Below are 19,983 nucleotides of genomic sequence, written 5' to 3'. Positions count from 1 at the left end.
TAAGTAATTACCATATATTATTTAACATATGAAATTGTCATTCTTTTAACAATTGCAGTCCTTTTGAAAGACCCCATTTTCATTTTAAAATCACAGTTTTATGTTTGGTGGACTATATTTTTAAGTGTTTGATCTCTTGGAAGTACCACTTCCGGAAGCTGTGACTCACTTCTTTGAAGACATCCCTTACTTAACCAAACCATCCCTTTTTCGTCTCTGTCGACCCTTTAAGAGGTGAGGGATGGATAGATTACATATGTAATTGCATCAGTTGTAGATACAACATGTTTTCAGGGGGGAAATCAATTAATCTTTATCAGACCCCATTAAAGATCAGAAATGTGACTCATTTGATTGTGCAACAAAATGTATTTTCATTTGGCTGACCCAGATGTGACATATTCAAGACATTCACACCAATGAAATTTTCATAGATAACGGTTTCTTCATCTGTTTCTTTTTGCCATGGGAGGACAGAGCCTGTGGTAGATTGAAATTTGGAATGGGGAGAAGAGATTTTTATAACCTTGAGATATCTGAGAAGCTGAACAGATCATGTCTTCATTTTAGATCATAGGAGAATCAGTGGCTGTCTGTCAGATTTAAGAAATGTAAAATCTTTAAGGTTTCATTGCTGTAATGCTGGTAAATTTAATTACATTAAAATGGTTCCTCAGATTCATTGTAATGCAGAAGGTATAGCATTTTCCAATTGTGCTATATAATTAAGGATGTGTCATCATTGATTTCACAATCTCAATTTTTGGAGGTTGAATCTTACATATAAAATGTGCTTAAAGTAATTGAGAAAAAAATTAAACAAATTCCTATCAGTCTTAATTAAAAACAATAACATGTTTGATATTTTGGCGCAAATAGCTAAGTTGAAACATTTCACTAATCAATCAAGTAGCTTTTTCAGTCTGAGGAGAGTTGATAGATCCCTGATATATCCTCCATGTTGATAATAAGAAGGAAGTCCAGTTGCCATGACTCATCTTCCAGATGTATTGAAAGAAGTTCATCTCCCTATTGCAGCAGCCCATTTAACTACAGAGCAACCTATAAACTTTAAAACCATTTGGAGTATTGGTTATGGATCTTGCATTGTTCTATGTATGTCACTTTAAAGACCAGCATTCTCAGTATGTACTGATGAATTTAAGAGTTTTGCAGAAAATAAAAAATGTGAGACAATGTACACATAGGGGAGTTAAGATTTCTATAAGTAATTCTTATACAAAATCACTATTCACCACTCAGGTCTCCATGGAATACACAGAAACCTATACATGTCCACTCTGACGCATGTGGGCTTGTGCGTTTGTGAGCATGCATGTGTACATAGAGATACATGCACATATATTGTGATTTTCCACCAGGGGGGTTAGAGTTTCTCAATTCAATTTCTTCATTTTCCAGATAAACTACAAAGTACTTCTAAAGTAATGAATCTTGTTCTTTTACTTATTGACTAAGTATGGGACCTACACTGCCAGCAATATAGGAAGAATACCAAATGGGAGACTGCAACAAAGACTTCACTGCTATCATTGCCTCCTATCACCCCACATCTAAATTCTTTTTTTTTATCTCAATGACATGCAGCTTTAAAGGGATACTGGACTTTAAAGTGGCGCATGGCTGCAGTCTTGACTGACTGGTCTCTGCAGACATAGCATGACACAGATTTTTGCCCCTAGCCTACTACCATCCCCAGTTCTCAAACAGGTCGTTTGGAGGCTCCTCTGGAACCTGCCTCTGGAGGTGCTGCTGAACTAAGCTGCACATATTTCTAGCTCCTTGATAATTTACTAACACTAGCTTATTGCCCAGATCTTTTTCACAAATTTACACAATACTGAAAGAATAATTTGCTCCTGACAAAGTACTCATAATGACCAGATAGGCAGTATATATATAGTTGACTATTTTCAAAGTTGACTTTTCAAGTATTTCTTACACCTTTTATTTATTTATTTATTTATTTATTTATTTATATATATATATATATATATATATATATATATATATATATATATATATATATATATATATATATATATATATATATATATATATATATATATATATATATATATATATATAAATAAAAGGTGTAAGAAATACTTGAAAAGTTTCTCCGCAGTGAGGTTTCCTGATGCATTGAAATGCCCATTGAAAGAAACAGGCAACTGCTGTGAGATTTTTCACTCCTGGATCAGGGTCTGGAAACAAAGCCCTGTGAGAAAAGCTGAAAGCAAAGCAAAAAGCAAAGCGTGTTGCTTCTATACCGCCCCATAGGGCTTCAAGCACTCTCTGGGCGGTTTACAAGTTAATTATGCAGGCTACACGTAAAAGAAAGAAATGTGCATGTTTCACTTTGAGAAAAGAAGCCTGAGGGGCACCCTTGAGCAGAGGCAGGGCCTGTTCTCTGTAATTCCCTGAGTTCAGGACATGCAGCAATGGGCTAAAGATACAGGAAGCCAGATTTCAGTTGAATATCAGAAAAAAACTCCTAACTCTCAGAGCAGTACAGCAATGGAACCAATTACCTCGAGAGGTGGTGAGTGCTCCAACACTGGAGGCATTCAAGAGAAATTTAAAAAACCACCTGACATATATCCTTTGGTTTCTATTCCGATACTGAGCAGAGGGTCGGACTCAGTGTTTTATAGGCTCCTTCCATTAATCTATGATTCTACAGGAGAGTCAAAAGACAACAAGATTTTTTTCAGGAATACTATTTGCAAAAAGCAAAGACAAAACACTACTTGTGGATTTTGTATACATTCTGCTTCAAAACCTTTCTATTTTCAAAATTGACTGATATGAGTCCTTCTGCACAAAATGTAAGATTTTCTGTAGAAAAACATGACTGCTATTTTTTTAAGAAATGTAAACAAATTTTTAAAATGCACAAAATCTCTTGTATTCTTGCACAATGAGAATTTTTGAAAAAAAATTTTTGTCTGCAAGAGCAAAATAAATGAAGACTTCCACCTTCACTCATAGCTCTGCTGCTGTAGCCTGCAATGGCCTAAAATTTAAAGTGTGTTTTGTATTCTTTGAAATATATTGATTTCTATATTTTATTTTATTTTTACTTTGTGCAGTCGACTTCATTCCAACAATCTTTACTGTGATTGCCACCTGGCTTGGTTATCTGATTGGCTACGTCAGCGACCTCGGGTTGGATTATATACCCAATGCATGGGCCCATCACATTTAAGGGGGCACAATGTAGCAGAAGTTCAGAAACGAGAATTCATCTGCAATGGTAAGAGTATCAGCACTGTTAAAACAGCACCCTGATACAGCCTGAGGGCAAATGTGTAAAATGAAATCCACTAATGATGCAGAAGACACAGTGTGTTCATTCCACTCACAATTTGAGCAGATGAGTGAAATGTTCCTCTGCATTGTGCTGCCTGTGCTCATGCAAACACAGGCAGCAGAACTGAAAATTTAAAGAATGGAAACCATATCCTCCCAAATCTCTTTTGCTTGAGGCAATTTAATGTGCATTCTCAGAATGTAACTTGCAAGAAAAGGAGCTTGAGAGTTTCTCATGTCCCATAAGAACAAGGAAGGCTTGGTGGTCTCTTCTTGACAATAGTAACATGAGAACTCTGGTCAGGGGGCAGTTTTAAAATGCCATAAGTAAAAAATAGCTAAAAACCAGTTGCTTTGCTTAGTAAGTCACACTAGAGTAGGTCCATTGAATCAGTTGGGACTTGATGAGTCAGCTCCCCCATAAATTCTGTTGATTCAAATCATCCAACTTTAGCTGTGACATACTGCACTAAAGGAAGTCTCATCTAGAATAAGCTCATTTGAATCAGTGGAATTTACATAGGAGTAGACTAAGCGGACATGGTGGTGCAGCGGGTTAAACTGCAGAAGCCTCTGTGCTGCAAGGTCAGAAGACCAGCAGTCGTAAGATTGAATCTACGTGGTGGAGTGAGCTCCCGTTGCTTGTGCCAGCTCCTGCCAACCTAGCAGTTCGAAAGCATGTAAATGTGAGTAGATAAAGAGGTATCACCATGGTGGGAAGGTAATGGCATTCAGTGTCTAGTCGCACTGGCCACATGACCATGGAAACTGTCTATGGACAAACGCTGGCTCTACGGCTTGGAAATGGGGATGAGTACTGCGCCCTAGAGTTGGACATGACTGGACTAAATGTCAAGGGGAACCTTTGCCTTTACCTAGACTAACCAAATCTCAACCAATTTCATTGTACCCACTCCAGTACAACTTACTGTGCTAAGCAAGAAGATTTCAGTCATTAAGTTCAGGCATAATCAGGGAGTAAAAAGTAGGGCCAGGAAAACTGTCAATTTTGCTGTTTCCAGCATTTGAATTTTTGAAACTTCAAATTCTTTCTGTTCACAATATGAAGTTTGCAAATTTAAGCAAATCCTTCAAACATGAATTAAAGTGAAATTTTCCACAGCAAACTGGCTGCTGTGGAGGTGTTAAAGATGAGGAATGTCTCAAGAGAAGAGGTAGTAATCCTGATTTAGCATGAAATGGTTGTGAACAGAAGTCTAGACTTCTAGGAAGTGAGCACAAAAAGCTCTATGGAAGAAAAACAATTATCAATTTCAGTTTCTCTCACATTGAAAGCTTTTTAAAATGCCAATGTTGTTTTATTGTAAATATGAATGTATGTACGTTTTGGTAAATTCTGATCACCCATCATTCAAGTGGATTGAACATAGAGTACCTTAAATCCAATTATTTGTGTGAAACAAATATTAGTTCTTTTAAATTATGCAATTTATTTCAGTATTTTATATGGTTTCATAACTTTTTGTGAAGAACACTTATATCAGAAAACTGAATACATTTGTACATGTTACTATATGGTTTTTTTGTTAGCTTGTAAAGGAAAAGTAATAAAAAACCTAATGATATATTACTAACATTTGTTTCTCTTTTTCTTTGGTCATACCTTATAGATGAGGAAGAAGGCAAGTTCTTTTAAGTAAAAACAATTAATATATATGAACAGTTAAATAATAAGTAAAAATAATTGTGTGAAAACAGCTAAATATGAACTGCTGGATTTCTCAGTGGTTTAAGTATCTGACTGTGAAGCCAGAGGTTCAAATTCAGTTCCTCACTGTGCCTCTTTAACAGGGGCTGGACTCGATGATCCTTAGTGCCTGTTCCAGCTCTGTAATTCTAAGATTATTGTTATGAACAGTTAAATAACCAGTAAATCATTTATTGTTGTTGTTTTCCAATATTCCTGGTTTCTCCAGAGTCCTCCTTATTAGTCCCTCATCTGTGCAAAAAAAAAAAAAAAAAAAAAAAAAAAAAAAAAAAAAGTCCTAAATATGGGTTTGGGTGGGTGGCCCACTCCCAGGCCTTTGCATACAATATTTTCTTCATGTTCTTACATCATTTAGAAATTTCATTGTGTGTTCCTTTTGAAATTGCCAATGTGTAATCTCAGTGGGTGGGGCAGGCTAGGGAATGTGTTTTTCAGTCCAAGTATTGTAACGAGTTAGGCTTTTCATTAGTAGCATTCTTGCAATTTTAGAAGTAGCAATCTGTTGCTGTTTCCAGGTCATCAGTCTTTTATGGCTCCCTCCTGCAGCGTCTTACACTGCCCCGCTGCATGTACCTGTAGCAACAACATTGTGGACTGCCGAGGGAAGGGCCTTACTGAAATCCCAACCAATCTTCCAGAAACCATAACAGAAATGTATGTAACTGGATTTTTTCTCCTTACAACTACTTATTATTATAAACTTAATACTATGTTTCCTATTGTTGTACCATTTGTTTCTTCCAAGTTCATAGAGTGCTAAGTGGAAACATTTAGAGATGTAAGACAACTTTCTGGTAACCTAACATATTGTGGATGAATCAAATTGTTTCTGCTATAACCTTGTATTTTCTTTTGTTGATGACTATGCACATAGATATGTTAACATCATCACCAAAAGGTTAACATCCCTCGCGAAAAGGAAAAATTTAGTGAATATCTTGTTATATATGGGTAGAAGGACCAATGACCTGAATTTTTTTCTCCTCCTGAAGAGAAAAGGTGATGCAAATTGATGTAGAGCTAATCCAGGCTTATCAGTGAGGTGTGGGGCAGGGAGGACTCTGTTTTCATATATGATAAGAGAATTAGTTAGAATCTCTTTGCTGTGTGTCCAGTCCATTTTCTGTCTCAATGACAATAGTATTACTTGTTACTTGAACTCATGTGGGGAAAGTTATTTTGGTGATTTAAAAATTCTAATTGTTTCAAACTGTTTTAATTAATTATTTTTTTAAAAAATAGCAGTAGTGCTTTACAAATGCATCATTAACTAATAACAGAACACATTAATATTTAAAATTAGAAAATTAGAAAAAACAGTTATGACAACAAAGCACTTTACTTAAAGTAAAACTAATGCAACATTTCCAAACTCTGCCAAATGTTCTCCAAACTGACATTTTAGTGTCATATCCAAAACTCGTCAGTTAGTTCACCTAGTGCACAACTGTCCACTCCAAATATTGGTGGCCCCCCAAAGTTGTGGACAGAGGTTTTGTACCCCCTCTTTGTTATGTTAGCTGACAACTGTTTGAACTGTCCATGCTAGGAATGAAATCTGGAAGATTTAATATTTGATACATAATGTTTTTAAAACATGGCATCAGAAAACTGTGTGAATTTTAGAGCTGAAGTGTCATAGGCCTAAGTAATAGTTTGTTACCAGCAGTAACCGGACATTGTAAAAATATGGGCAAAAAACTTTTGCGAAAGCACAAGAGGAGTTACAAAGCGGTTTCCCTGCTTTGGCGGGCTGTCCTTCATTCATTTGATTACATATTCTGTTTCACAAGCAGTGCATATCTGGGCACATGAAAGACAGCCCACGAGAGAGGGACACCAACCCCATGATTACCCTCACATCCATCCCCATATGTCTGCAACAGTGCATGGAAACAACATTTTACCTAACACTTTTGATTGTGTTAACTCTTGCATCTAAAAAACAGAATGTATACAATTTAACTCATTCCCACAAACATTTATTTATTTTATTTTTATTTATTTATTTGATTTGTATCCTGCCCATCTGGTCTATGTGACCACTCTAGGCGGCTTCCAATATAACATAAACAACTACATTAATAAAATAACACAAAAATACTACATAAATCTTTCAATAACTTTACAAAACAGAAAAATAGAGTAAAGAGTAAATAAAGAAAGAATAAAAAGAATAAAGTATTGACTGGAGGGAAGGCCTGAATAAACATCCATGTTTTTAATTGGCTTTTAAAGATACCCAGCGTGGGGGCCGTGCGAATCTCTGGAGGGGGATTGTTCCAGAGGTGAGAAGCCACCGCCGGGAAGGCCCGATTTCATGTCTTCTCCTTCCGGGCATTTCTCGGCGTCAAGCTCCTCAGCCTCACCTCCTGACTCACACGGGTGATCCGGGTAGACCTTGGTGGGAGTAGACGTTCCGCCACATATCCATATTTGGGGAAAATATTTAAAAAAGCAGGAGGACTGACCTTATTTGATAAAAATTAAAATTACCCCAGTAAAGCTGGGCACAAACCAGAAATGGAGGGGTCTTTATAGATCTTCACCATTAACACAGAATAAAGAAATTGGTGTGATTCAACCAGTCAGTCTTGGAATGGCAATTATCACACTAGGCATATGCAATCAAGAAATAATTGGGGGGGGGGGAGAGAACAGTGAGGGTAGGAAAGTAATGCTTGCCAGATATGGTTTAATTTGTTTTGTTCACTTCATCATGCTTTTAATCTATTAAATTATTCACTTAACCTAATTGAATCACACTAGTCTTTTAAATTATAAGTGCACTGGAATGCACCTCCAATGCTGAGTTGACCAGTCAATACAGAATTCTGTAAGTTATCACTGATATGAAGGGCAGTACAAGCAAATGTTACAACATTTTACTGTAATTGGTTTTTAAATTAGGACCATATTTGGCAGATTGGGAGTAGATAGCATGAGCACATCTGTGGCAAAACAAAAACTTTTAAAGTTCTAATTGTTCCCTTCTCATATATCCCCATGCATTCTTTTTGCTGCTTTTGTTTTCAGGATTGTTTGTTGTTGCTGTTTTTGCAATACATAGTCAAGTCTGCAGTTAATTTTCAAATGCATACCGCTGTTTCCCAAAAAGAAAATGCTTTTCCCTACAATCTTTAAAGTCGATCCATACTCTCATTTAGGAGACACAATACCTTAAAAGTGGTTCTAAATGCATTTTTTTCACATACTGTCTCTGAACATGCCTATTGAAATATTCTGTAATAGTTGCCTAAACCTCTTGCCAATACTTCAGGAAATTCAGTGCTTAAGTCTAATTAAGGCCAAGGAAGCGTACTTGTAGACAAGAAGGTAAATTAGGATTGCTGGCTTTCCATAGGAATAAGTATCATTGAAGAAATACACACAAAGAAGGAGGGACAGAGGGAGAAAGAGAGAAGGGAAAGGGGAAGAGAGTAAAGCCACAGAGGAGGAGAGAAGGTCTATGAAACGTGCAAGAAAGCAGCCACAGGGAGGAAGAAGAGCTGTGAAGAGACAGAAAACAAGAGTGGGGAAGAAAGAAACCACAGGCAGAAAAGAGAGTCCAGAAAAAGAGAATATAGAGACAGAGAAACCACAAAAAGGGGGAGAGTGAAAGGAGCCACAGGGAGTGGGGATGTTATAGGGAAGGGAAGGAGTGATGACAAAAGAAAGCAGGAGAGGAGCCACACAAGGCAGAGTGAAAGAAGATGAAAAGGAGGGAGGATCAGAGAGAGAGAGAGAGAGAGAGGATTCGCAAAGAAAGATAGGGACTTCTCCAAAATATCTTGAGGCCACCGCAATCAGAAACATACACATATATACACAAACATTCCTTTCTTACTTTCTCAGGTATTTAGAAAGAGCAAGTCAGTTTAGCCTACAGTTCTGCATCTATTAACCTACTGTAAATCTCATTGAGGTGAATGACACGTCTGGAAACATAGCATATTAGGGTTATAGCCTTACCACAGGAACAAGTGTAGCTGAACTTAGTCAAACTTCTAAGTATGCTGGCAGGCAAAATCATTTAAAAATATAATGTCTAGAAGTATTCTGTTTCTGAATCCAACAGCATTCTTTTCTTGGGCTGACGACATGTAAGTTCCAAAAATACTTACACTGCAATCCTATCATAGCTTACTCAGAAGGAAGCCCTATTGAATTCAATGGGACTTATTCCAGGGTGGGTTTGCAACCTTAATTGTCTTTCACCTTCCATGAATGGTGTATCTATGATACTGTAACTTAGACTTCCAGTCGATTTCTCAGAAATCTGGACATCTTGTTAAACTTCTTCTTTTTTTTTTTTTTTTTTTTTAGGAAATTCATTTAATCTGGTTTATTAATGTTGGATGTTGCTTCTGTTTCCACAATTCAGAACCACAGGAAGTGGTCTTGTAATATGGTAACCCATAAATGCCAAGCTTTACAAAGCAAAGGCCAGCCTGAATGCTGAGAACATCGGTGTTGGCAGTCAAGTATAGTATACAGTGGTGCCTCGTTTAATGACGTCAATTCGTTCCAGTGAAATCGCTGTAGAGCGAAAACATTGTAAAGCAAAATTAAAAAGCCCATCAAAATGCATTGAAAACCATTCAATGCATTTCAGTGGGCCAAAACCTCTTCAGTGAAGATCCTCCATAGGGGCTGTCATTTTTGGGTGCCTGTAAAGCAAAAAATGGCTCTTAAACACAGCGGGAAGCGATTTTGTACACCCGGTGGCCATTTTGAAACCCGACAATCAGCTGTTTTTAATCGTTGTAAAGCGAAAATCAGTTCCTGAAGCAGGGAACCGATCATCGCAAAGCGGATTTTCCCCATTCAAACCATCATTTTGCGATCGCAAAAACATTGTCGTCAAGCGGATTCATTGTTAAACGGGGTAAACGTAAAGCAGGGCACGACTGTATATAGTGGTTCCCAACCTTGCGTAACCCAGGTGTTCTTGGACTGCAACTCCAAGAAACCCTGGGCAGCGCAGCTAATGGTGAAGGCTTCTGGGAATTGCTGCCCAGGAATACCTGGATTATCTAAGGATGGGAACCACTGGTTCATGGGAAACTCTCTAGTGCTCACTGTCATTCACAAAGAGAAACCTGACAAGGATCAGATATTGGATCATTTCCTGGAGTTCTGAATTATGGGCATAGAAGCTGCATTCGTAAACACTAGGCTTTCTGAGAGACTGGATAATATTAAACAAGAGGGAGTGGGGTAGACATTAAGAAATGTGACATGTGGTGTTGGAGCAGTTGATGCAGCTAGTCCTCAGCCTTGAGTGCAACAACCCAGAGAGTACAATTGCAAATGAGTACAATTGATGCAGCAAGTCCTTAGCCTTGAGCATAACAACCCAGAGAGTACAATGGGCTTAATGATGGGGAAATGGTGTAAAGTCTTGCTTTCAGCACAAGGGCATATGATTGCCTCCTGATCAGATCTTTTCTCATATGAAAAAATGTTTGTTGTGACAAGACACCTGTCAAACATGTATGGGATTACAGATAATTCATTATATTTTTACTTTCAAATTCTATAAATCACTTCTTATGTGTTTATTGGTGGTACTTCATGAACACTGGTTTTCTTTCTACTAGAGCTGGTCAATTCAGTTTGTTAGGCATATAATCATTAGATCACTGACTCAACAGAAAAGTGTTTGTCAGTTCTGAAGTCCCCACATATTATATCAGCAAGAGTTGCTCCTAGCAATACACTTAAATAAGCTATCATCAAATGATATTCCTATCATTGTAAGGCCAGAACCAGTCTTCCAGAACAAAAAGGACTTCTAGATACAAAGAACACAATCTTCTTTCTCCCCTCCCATATTCACAACAATTTATTGTATGAGTAGTTGGGCTCTTTAGGAGCTTACATTAGGACAGATCAAGTATATCCTTCAATAAGCCCTCTTTGTTTCAGTGGGATGATCTCCATCTACTGCAATAGGAAGCTAGAGAACATGGGAAACTCCACAGGCTAAGCGTTACTCTCTGCCCAGTATCAACAGGATACTGGCCATAATGTCAGAAACAGCTTTGAAAAACTAAGCAGTGGGACTCCTTAGAAACAGACCATTTGGGTGAGAATAAAATTGTAAAGAATGTTCATGTGCCATGAGATTTCAGGCTTCTGGATGAAAGCAAGACAAGAACATTGTGTCCCCCCCTCCCCACTGTCTCCTTAATAATAATAATAATAATAATAATAATAATAATAATAATAATAATAATAATAATAATAATAATAATAATAATAATAATAATAATAATAATAATAATAATAATAATAATTTATTGTCATTGTAAGTATATACACAGTATACCCATACAATAAAATTCACAGACACCCAGAGACCAGACACATGCACACACATAACATTCCCCAAACACTCCCCACCCACTAGAGGTCCCCCACTAGAAATACAAACATCTACACCTCAGGCCAAGTAACACAGTCCAACTAATTATTCACTACTGGTGGTCTTTAAGCTCATTATTAATTGCAATTATAGCTCTAGGATAAAAACTATTGAGAAAACGTGTGGTCCGAGTCTTAATTGTTCTATATCTTCTGCCAGACGGTAACAGTTCAAAAAAGTTATAAGCAGGATGGGAAGAGTCTCTCAGGATGCTGTGTGACTTCCTCAGACAGCGGGATGTGAAGATGTCATCCAGGGTTGGTAGCTGGAGCCCGATGATATTCTGGGCAATTTTAATGGTTCTCTGTAGAGCTTTTTTGTCCGCTACAGAGCTACTCCCAAACCATGCCAGAATGCCATAGGTTAGGACACTCTCAATGGTGCTACGATAGTATGACAGAAGTAAATGCTGTGATAAATTTAACTTGCCGAGCATTCTCAGGAAATACAGCCTCTTCTGTGCCTTCTTTATTAGCATGTTGGCATTTATAGTCCATGACAGGTCCTCTGAGATGTAAGTACCCAGAAATTTAAAACTACCAACTCTCTCCACTTCCTCACTGTTTATGTACAGTGGTAAATGTACATTTCTCTTCCTCCTAAAATCAATTATGAGTTCTTTAGTTGTTTTGATGTTGTGAGATGATTTTCTTTACACCATAGTATCAATCTTTGTACTTCCTTTCTATAAGCAGACTCATTGTTCTTATTTATGAGTCCCACCACTGTCATATCATCCGCAAATTTAATAATTGCATTGGTGTTATATAGTGGGGTGCAATCGTGTGTACAGGGAATAGAGGAAGGGACTTAGCACACAGCCCTGGGGAGCTCCTGTACTTACTACCAGGGTAGAAGAATGGTGGGATCCCATCCTTACTGACTGTGGCCTATCTGTCAGAAAATCCTTTATCCACATGCAGATCTCCTGAGGTAATCCCAGGTTGATCATTTTTAAAAACAACTTATTTGGTTGAATGGTGTTAAAAGCAGAGCTATAATCCACAAACAACAGCCTTGCATAACTTTAACTTTAACTCTTTTTTTTTGTTTAACTTGAACAAACTGTGCCTATCTTATTTGAGAAGAAAAGCACATGCAGTAGGCAGGCAACTTGTTTTTTTTTTTTTAAAGCAATCCAGAGAAACACTCTGGTCCTTCCGATCCTTAAAAGTTCCTGCAACAAAGCATCCATTGTTATTTTGTGTTATTTATATTAAATGTTCCCCTTGACAATTTGTCCTGTCAAGTCTGACTCTAGGGGGCAGTGCTCATCCCCATTTCCAGGTCATGGAGCCAGTGTTTGTCTGTAGACAGTTTCCGTGGCCACGTGTCCAGCGCGACTAGACACGGAGAGCCATTACCTTCCCACCATAGTGGTACCTGTTTATCTACTCTCATTTTTACATGCTTCTGAACTGTTAGGTTGGCAGGAGCTGGGATAAGCAATGGGAGCATACTCCGTCACATGAATTTAAGTTGCTGATCTTCTGACCTTTTAGCCCAGAGGCTTTCTGCAGTTTAACCTACAGTGCCACCACGTCTCACATTAAAGCATTACTTGTGTTAAAATACTTTTGCACAGTTTTTCTTAATTTGTGCAAAATAGTTTCTGTCAACGTACCCTCTAATTTTCAGCTCTGCTGGGTGGGTCTCGACCTCTCTCGTGCGCAACTCCACCCCTGTGTGATTTTATAAGCAAAGCAGATTTCCAGGGTTTTCTACATGTAAAATATTCAAAAATGGTTTCCCAGGTCTTCCTTCTGGAAGTCCAGAAGCATTCAGCTTGCCCAAGGCCCCAAAAGTGACAGGACATGTACTCATCAGCCACAGGTGCTCTAATAAGTACACTGTTTGGAAATATTCAACAATTATACTCGGAGAACATTGCTACAGTTCTAGTAAATGTTGGTGTGACAGAAAGAATAACATTAGGCCGAGGAACAAGACAAAGATGCCACTTATCTCCAATATTGTTTACTTTGATAATGGAATTATTAACAAATGCAATTAGAAAAGACACTGAAATAAAAGGAAGGAGGAATAAAGATAAAATTAAGGTGAACTTATTTGTAGCTGATATGCTATTAATGATTGAAGACCCAATGAAATCTATAGAAAATATTCATCATAGGCATCCTTCAGTCTCAAGAGACTATGGTAACGTGCTCTGAATGGAGGACTTGGAATAGCGTCTATTCGACTGTATGCGAAGCTGGAATGTCCTCTCCAGAACACAAAGCCTGGGTAAAATAATACAGAGAATAGGCTGTAACCCAAGTAGCAAATCCCTCCATATTGCTGAAATAGTCCAATGGAAAGGCAAGGGCCAATACAACTGGTTCCAGCAACGTCACAGGAGTTGCCAGAACGACACAAACTGCCTCCAGGACTCCGGCTCCGGATTTTGCCTCAAGGTTAACTCCTGAATCCTTTTCCATCAGTGGATATAGCCACAAGGCAGTGGAGGTTTTAAATCGGGAGTTTTCCTTCTCCTAGATGGGCTGCCTTCCCAGGCTGACAAGCCCCACCTAACCGGCCTGCTTCCTCATGGCATGGATGATGGCGGCGCCTCCTCCTCATGGCATGGGAGGTTTGAAATCAGAGTTTTCCTTCTCCTAGATGGGCTGCCTTCCCCGACTGATGAGCCCCACCCAGCCAGCCAATTTAAAATATTAAATTGCATTTAAAAGCATTCAGGGAAGTAAAGGGGTTAAGAGTAAATTGGAGTAAATTATATTTATAATTCAATTTATACTTGCAAATTATGAAAATGAGAGAAGGAAAATAAAAGATAAATTTGAAGGTAAGTTAAAAAAATAGTATTAGATATTTAGTAATAAATACTGCCTGGAATTTGCTATATATCATTAAAAAATCTGGATAAAGTGGGGGGGAAATGAGTTAAGGAACAAATTAAAGAAAATCAATCAAAAGTTGAAGTTATCTTGGTTTGTAAGAATAGTGGTAGTAAAAATGAAGACAATCCCTAAATTAAACTTTTTATTTTGGATGTTACCCATAAAGATAGTTATAAGTAAGGTGAAGATTTCTATGAACATGGAAGATTTTATTACCTTAATATGACCAATTAACCAAAAAATATTACTTCATAATTTTTCTGAAATTAGGACCCTATTTTTAAAAATATGTTCAGAAATTAAAAGGTATAGTCTTCACTTCTAGTGCAGAAATTTATTTATTTATTTATTTATTTATTTATTTATTTATTTATTTATTTATTTATTTATTTAATACCCCACCTATCTGGTCATTGCGACCACTCTAGGCGGAAATGATTTCATTGAATGAATCAAGTGAACATTTTGAGAGTAAAATAGTCATACATTGATTAGTTTTCAGCAGCAGCAGAATTGCATTGGATGATCACATGCATCTTGAAGTTATCAAACTCCTTCTGTTGTCCTTCATTGAGAAACGCCATTCAACATCACAAGAGGTTATAGGAACAAATTTGAAAAAAGCCAACTCAAAGTCATCAAATATTGCTTCAAGTCCATTAAGAATGTTACTTCTTTTGCAAAGTGTTGAATAACCCAGATTAGATTGCAGCACTTTTGGCAGTTTATCACTATTTTTTTCAGCCACTTTCTCCTTTGCTTGCTTTAAATCCCTTCTGGTTTGTTTTTTTCACAATTTTCAGTGCATCAGTTCCATTTCTGCTGTTTCAAGGTGGGTGATTGCTCTTGATAGTCCATTGAAGTTAGATTTTATATATGCCAAGTTTCCAAACAAGGTTTCAGAAAAGAAATCTTGCACAAGATTCACAAATAATAATTTGTTGAATAATACAGAGTGGCATCCAGTCAAGTTCCCCAACATGTCACAACAGGTAGGAGAGGGAGAGCAAAGTAGGAGCAATTTCTTTGAACTTTTGTACACAAAGTGGAGCTTTAATGAACATTTTTGCCATTTGAAATTAATTTATCTACATCAGGACAGTTGCTTCAAATTTCTTTGTCCATTCTGTGTAAACCATGTTGCAAGGCATGTGATGTGGATCATTAAAGAAATTGAAGTCTAAGCTTAAGGCTGTTTTAGTCACATATGGTGCAGTATCTGTTACAAAGAAGAGAATGTTTCCCCATTTTACATCATCTGGCCAGAGCAGTTTTATCAAAATGTCAAAGAATACAGCAATAATGGAATTGTTTATTTTTATAGAGTCACATGTTAGAAGAAATACTTCACCAGGCTTCTCACATTTCAGAATGCCAATAATAACATGAGCTACATGTCTTCGGTTTGCATCACTCATTTCTTCTATTGATGAAACCCATAGCTTCTTGTTGGCAACAGCAGATCTTATTTTAGCTAGCACATCTTCATAGCAGGTAGAGATGTAATTTTTCCTTAAGAGTTTATTTATTTGGAATCTGGTGACTGTTGTACTTCTCCAAGAAATGACTGAGGCTACCATTACATAATTTCCTTAAGGGAATATCTGAAGTAACCACCATTTTACAGAGATCCTTACAGAATTCTGAGTGGGTATTTGATGAATGTGCAGTTGAAGAAGCTCTCTCAAAAAAGGAGATGTTGCCTGTTCTTAGCGAAAGTAAATCTTGCTAAACAACTCTTATATCTCATGTCAAATTGCTGTTGAATATTAAAACACCTTTGGGCTGACACCTTGTAACTTCCTACAGTTTACAAACCAAAGTATCATCATCATCACTACTGAAAATCCACTGCCTGAATTTTTGAAAAAAGGCATAATTTTATACTTGCCAGATATCTAATTTTAGGTATGTTGAAATCAGATTGCAGCTTCTATGTGACTTCACTGCTTCAAACATACATGCCTGTGTTAAGGAGCAAATGAGAAAAAAGAAAAAAAACAGGCAATTTCTCACCTTTTTTTCCTTCAGGCCTAGTCTCTCTCTCTCTCTCTCTCTCTCTCTCTCTCTGTCACACACACACACACACGCACGCACACGCACACGAGTCAGGGAGAAAATGAGAAAAAGAAGAAAAAGGCGAATTGTCACTCCCCCCTCCCCCAGGCCTGGTTAGGAGAAAAGCTTTTGCCTGCTGAACTCATTTTTTAAAAAGTTGCTTTTGCTGATGTCACTCCAAAGAATTTTGTAATTTAGGGAGAAAGCTCTATAGCACAGTTCTCCAACTCACAGTCCGCGGCCTGAAGCCAGTCCGTGGCCTGAACCAGTCGGCCGTGGATACAGAGCTCCCACCCCCCGCACACATTCCCCTCCGCACAGCTGCTTTGTGCACACATGTGCGTGCTAGCACCAGAGTGAGCGCTCCCCCATCCCTTCACACATGCTCCCGTGCAAGCACGGGTGGGTACCCTGCCTTCAGCCAGTCCACAGTCCTAAAAAAGTTGGCGACTGCTGCTTTGGATCACGGGAGCCTTGCCCCAAAGAGGACTCTTCTTCCCACAGTGCACAGAATCAGCAGTGAGGCCATGGTGGTGTTTGAGGGCACAGCCAAAAATGGGGAGGGGGGCTCTGGAAAGGGCTGCCCCCCCCCCGGCAGGCCCATGCCTGCCATCTCTCTGGGGCCCAAACCTTCATTCCCAGAGAGCGCCTCTGGCTGGCCATGGAGAGGAGCAGGGCTCGGGGGCTGTTCAGGGGCGTGCCCCATCCCAGTACATTGCCCCCTGCACTGCCTCTTTCAGGGAACTGTGGGGGCTTCCCCTCAGGCCCTTGTTGCCCGATGCCAGCTTTCTCCAACCACTCAAGCCAGGGGCCTGTCTTTTGGGCCCTTTGCCTGTTTTTCCTTTCTTTCCTTTTTTCTCCCAGACTGGAGAAACTGGGCTTTAATGTGTGTGTGTAGGGGGGGGGGGGTCGTGGCATGGAAAGCACTTATTTGAAGCACCCCTGCAGTGGCATTTCCTCTCATCAACAGTAAACATGGTGGCACCTTATATTTCTTTAATGTGAGCTTTTGTGGACGAGAATAATCAGAATCTTGGAATGGCAGAGCTGGAAGGGGCCCTAGGGATCATCAAGTCCAGCCTCTGCCAAGGAGGCCCAGTGGGGGAATCGAACTTCCAACTTCTGGATCTACAGCTGGATACACTGAGCCATCCAGACAAGCCCACTTCCTCAGACATAAGGGAAAATAATATTTATACATGGCATTAAAATAAGAGAGACCAAAATACAAAGATTGTGGTTGGTTGGTAGGAAAGTCACTGGGCATTTAAGGTTGTGGTGACAAAACCTTTGATGTGCAAGTTTTTCATTGAAGCTTGTCTTAAATATTTGAGATCACTAACAATGATTACAATGAACACAGACACAGTCCTACATAAAAGTGGATGAAAAAGAGTTGTGATAAACTGTCAAAAACAAGGCTTTCAATTACTGAATAATGTTTGTCCATTATATGCAAAATAAACATCCATTGTAATGTGCCATCCAGTTGCTTGCAACTTACAGTGGATATAAAAAGTTTACCCACCCCTGTTAAAATGTCAAGTGTCTGTGATGTAAAAAGAATGCAACAAAGATAAATCATTTCAGAACTTTTTTCCACCTTTAATGAGGCCTATGAACTGTACAACTCAGTAGAACAACAAACTGAAATCTTTTAGTTGGAGAGGAATAAAAATAAAGAACTGAATTAATATGGTTGCATCTGTGTGCACACCCTTAAACCAATACTTTGCCAAAGCACCTTTTTATTTTATTACAGCACTCAGCCTTTTTTGATATGAGTCTATCGGTATGGCACATCTTGACCTGGCAATATTTGCCCACTCTTTGCAAAAATGCCCCAAATCTGTCAGATTGCAAGGACGTCTCCTGTGCACAGCCCTCTTCAGATCATCATGCACCTGCTGCCAGATCACCCCACAGATATTCAATTGAATTCAGGTGTGGGGTCTGCCTGGGCCATTCCAAAATGTTAATCTTCTTCTGGTGAAGCTATTCCTTTGTTGATTTGGATGTATGCTGTGGGTTGTTGCCATGCTGAAAGATGAACTTCCTCGTCATGTTCAGCTTTCTAGCAGAAGCCTAAAGGTTTTGTGCCGATATTGACTGGTATTTGGAACTGTTCATAATTCCTTCTACCTTGTTTAAGGTCCCTGTCCCAGCTGAAGAAAAACAGCCCCAAAGCATAATGCTGCCACCACCATGCTTCACTGTGGGTGTGGTGTTCTTTCGGTGATGTGCAGTGTTGTTTTTGCGCCAAACATATCTTTTGGAATTAGGGCCGAAACGTTCAACCTTGGTTCCATCAGACCATAACACTTTTTCCCCACATGCTTTTGAGAGATGTCAGATGTGTTTTTGCAAAGTTTAGCCAGGCTTGGATGTTTTACTTCATAAGAAAAGGCTTCCATCTTGCCACTCTACCCCATAGCCCAGACGTAGGAAGAATACAGGAGATTGTTGTCACATGTACCACACAGCCAGTACTTGCCAGATATTCCTCAAACTCCTTTAATTTTGCTGTAGGCCTCTTGGCAGCCTGCCTGACCAATTTTCTTGTAGTCTTTTCATCACTTTTGCAAGGACGTCCAGTTCTTGGTAATGTCACTGTTGTGCCATATTTTCTCCACTTGATGATGACTGTCTTCACTGTGTTCCATGGAATATCTAATGCCTTGGAAATTCTTTTGTACCCTTCTCCTGAATGATACCTTTTTAAGAATGAGATCCCTCTGATGCTTTGAAAGCTCTCTGTGGACCGTGGCTTCTGCTGTAGGATGTGATTAAGAAAATGTCAGGAAAGACCTACTAGCACAGCTGATCTTTATTTGGGATTCCTCAGAGGCACTTTAAATGATGGCATAACATACTACTGCATAACAAGTACCCCCACGCAAGGACGCCCCCTGCCCCCCCATTCATGGACGGTGGCGGCAGCAGCCCCCCTTCCCGGTCCTTGGAAGAATGGTCTTCAACAAAACTGTTCCCTGGGATTAAAAAGGTTGGGGACCAATGCTCTACAGTGCAAGGTCTATAGCATAGGCTCACATGTGCTCTCAAGGAATGCAGAATAAACAAAAAAGGTGATGGCATTTAATTCAAAATAAAAGAGATTTGAGTATATATAATATCATATTACATGGCTAATCAATTGAGACATGTTCCAGAAATTATAATAAATTGTAAAGGGATCATGTGGATTGATTTGGAGTTTTATAAGATAGAAAATAGTGGAAATTATGTTTTTTAGGAAAATATAAAATATATGATTAAAAACATAGACAACCTATTTTTAAGTAACATGCTGCAATGTTGAAAGAATTATAGGAGAATATTGAGTCCAAAGATTTCACCACTGACACACATCATGGAACTACATAATTTTCCAGATAACCTTAAGAAAAAAAATAAATAATATTTTGATAGAAGAAAGAGTTATAAAAACTGAAGATTGGATGAAGAAGATTACAATATAGAGAGAATAGACCGAGAACTCCCAGAAGTACAAGCTGGATTTCGAAGGGGCAGAGGAACTAGAGACCAAATTGCTAACATGCGCTGGATTA

At 38.6% G+C, this 19,983-nt stretch overlaps 1 protein-coding gene across 12 annotated transcripts in view; it reads left to right on the top strand.

The window, feature by feature from the left end:
* SLIT2 (slit guidance ligand 2) overlaps nucleotides 1-19,983 on the top strand; it is a 455,778-nt gene that overhangs the window by 259,261 nt on the left and 176,534 nt on the right. For 11 of the 12 annotated variants that reach the window (XM_073001077.2, XM_078394061.1, XM_073001083.2 and 8 more), the window contains exons 8-9: nucleotides 3,117-3,280; nucleotides 5,581-5,719. In XM_073001077.2, coding sequence (XP_072857178.2) covers nucleotides 3,117-3,280; nucleotides 5,581-5,719 — 303 coding nt within the window. Of the gene's footprint in view, nucleotides 1-3,116; nucleotides 3,281-4,967; nucleotides 5,720-19,983 lie in introns of those variants that run through there. The other variant, XM_078394062.1, reaches the window with a different exon arrangement.

This window comes from Pogona vitticeps, chromosome 5 (assembly GCF_051106095.1).
Source record: "Pogona vitticeps strain Pit_001003342236 chromosome 5, PviZW2.1, whole genome shotgun sequence".
NCBI classification, from domain to species: Eukaryota; Metazoa; Chordata; class Lepidosauria; order Squamata; family Agamidae; genus Pogona; species Pogona vitticeps.
The sequence above is the reverse complement of the archived record's forward strand: the minus strand, read 5'-3'. Positions and strand labels throughout refer to the sequence as shown.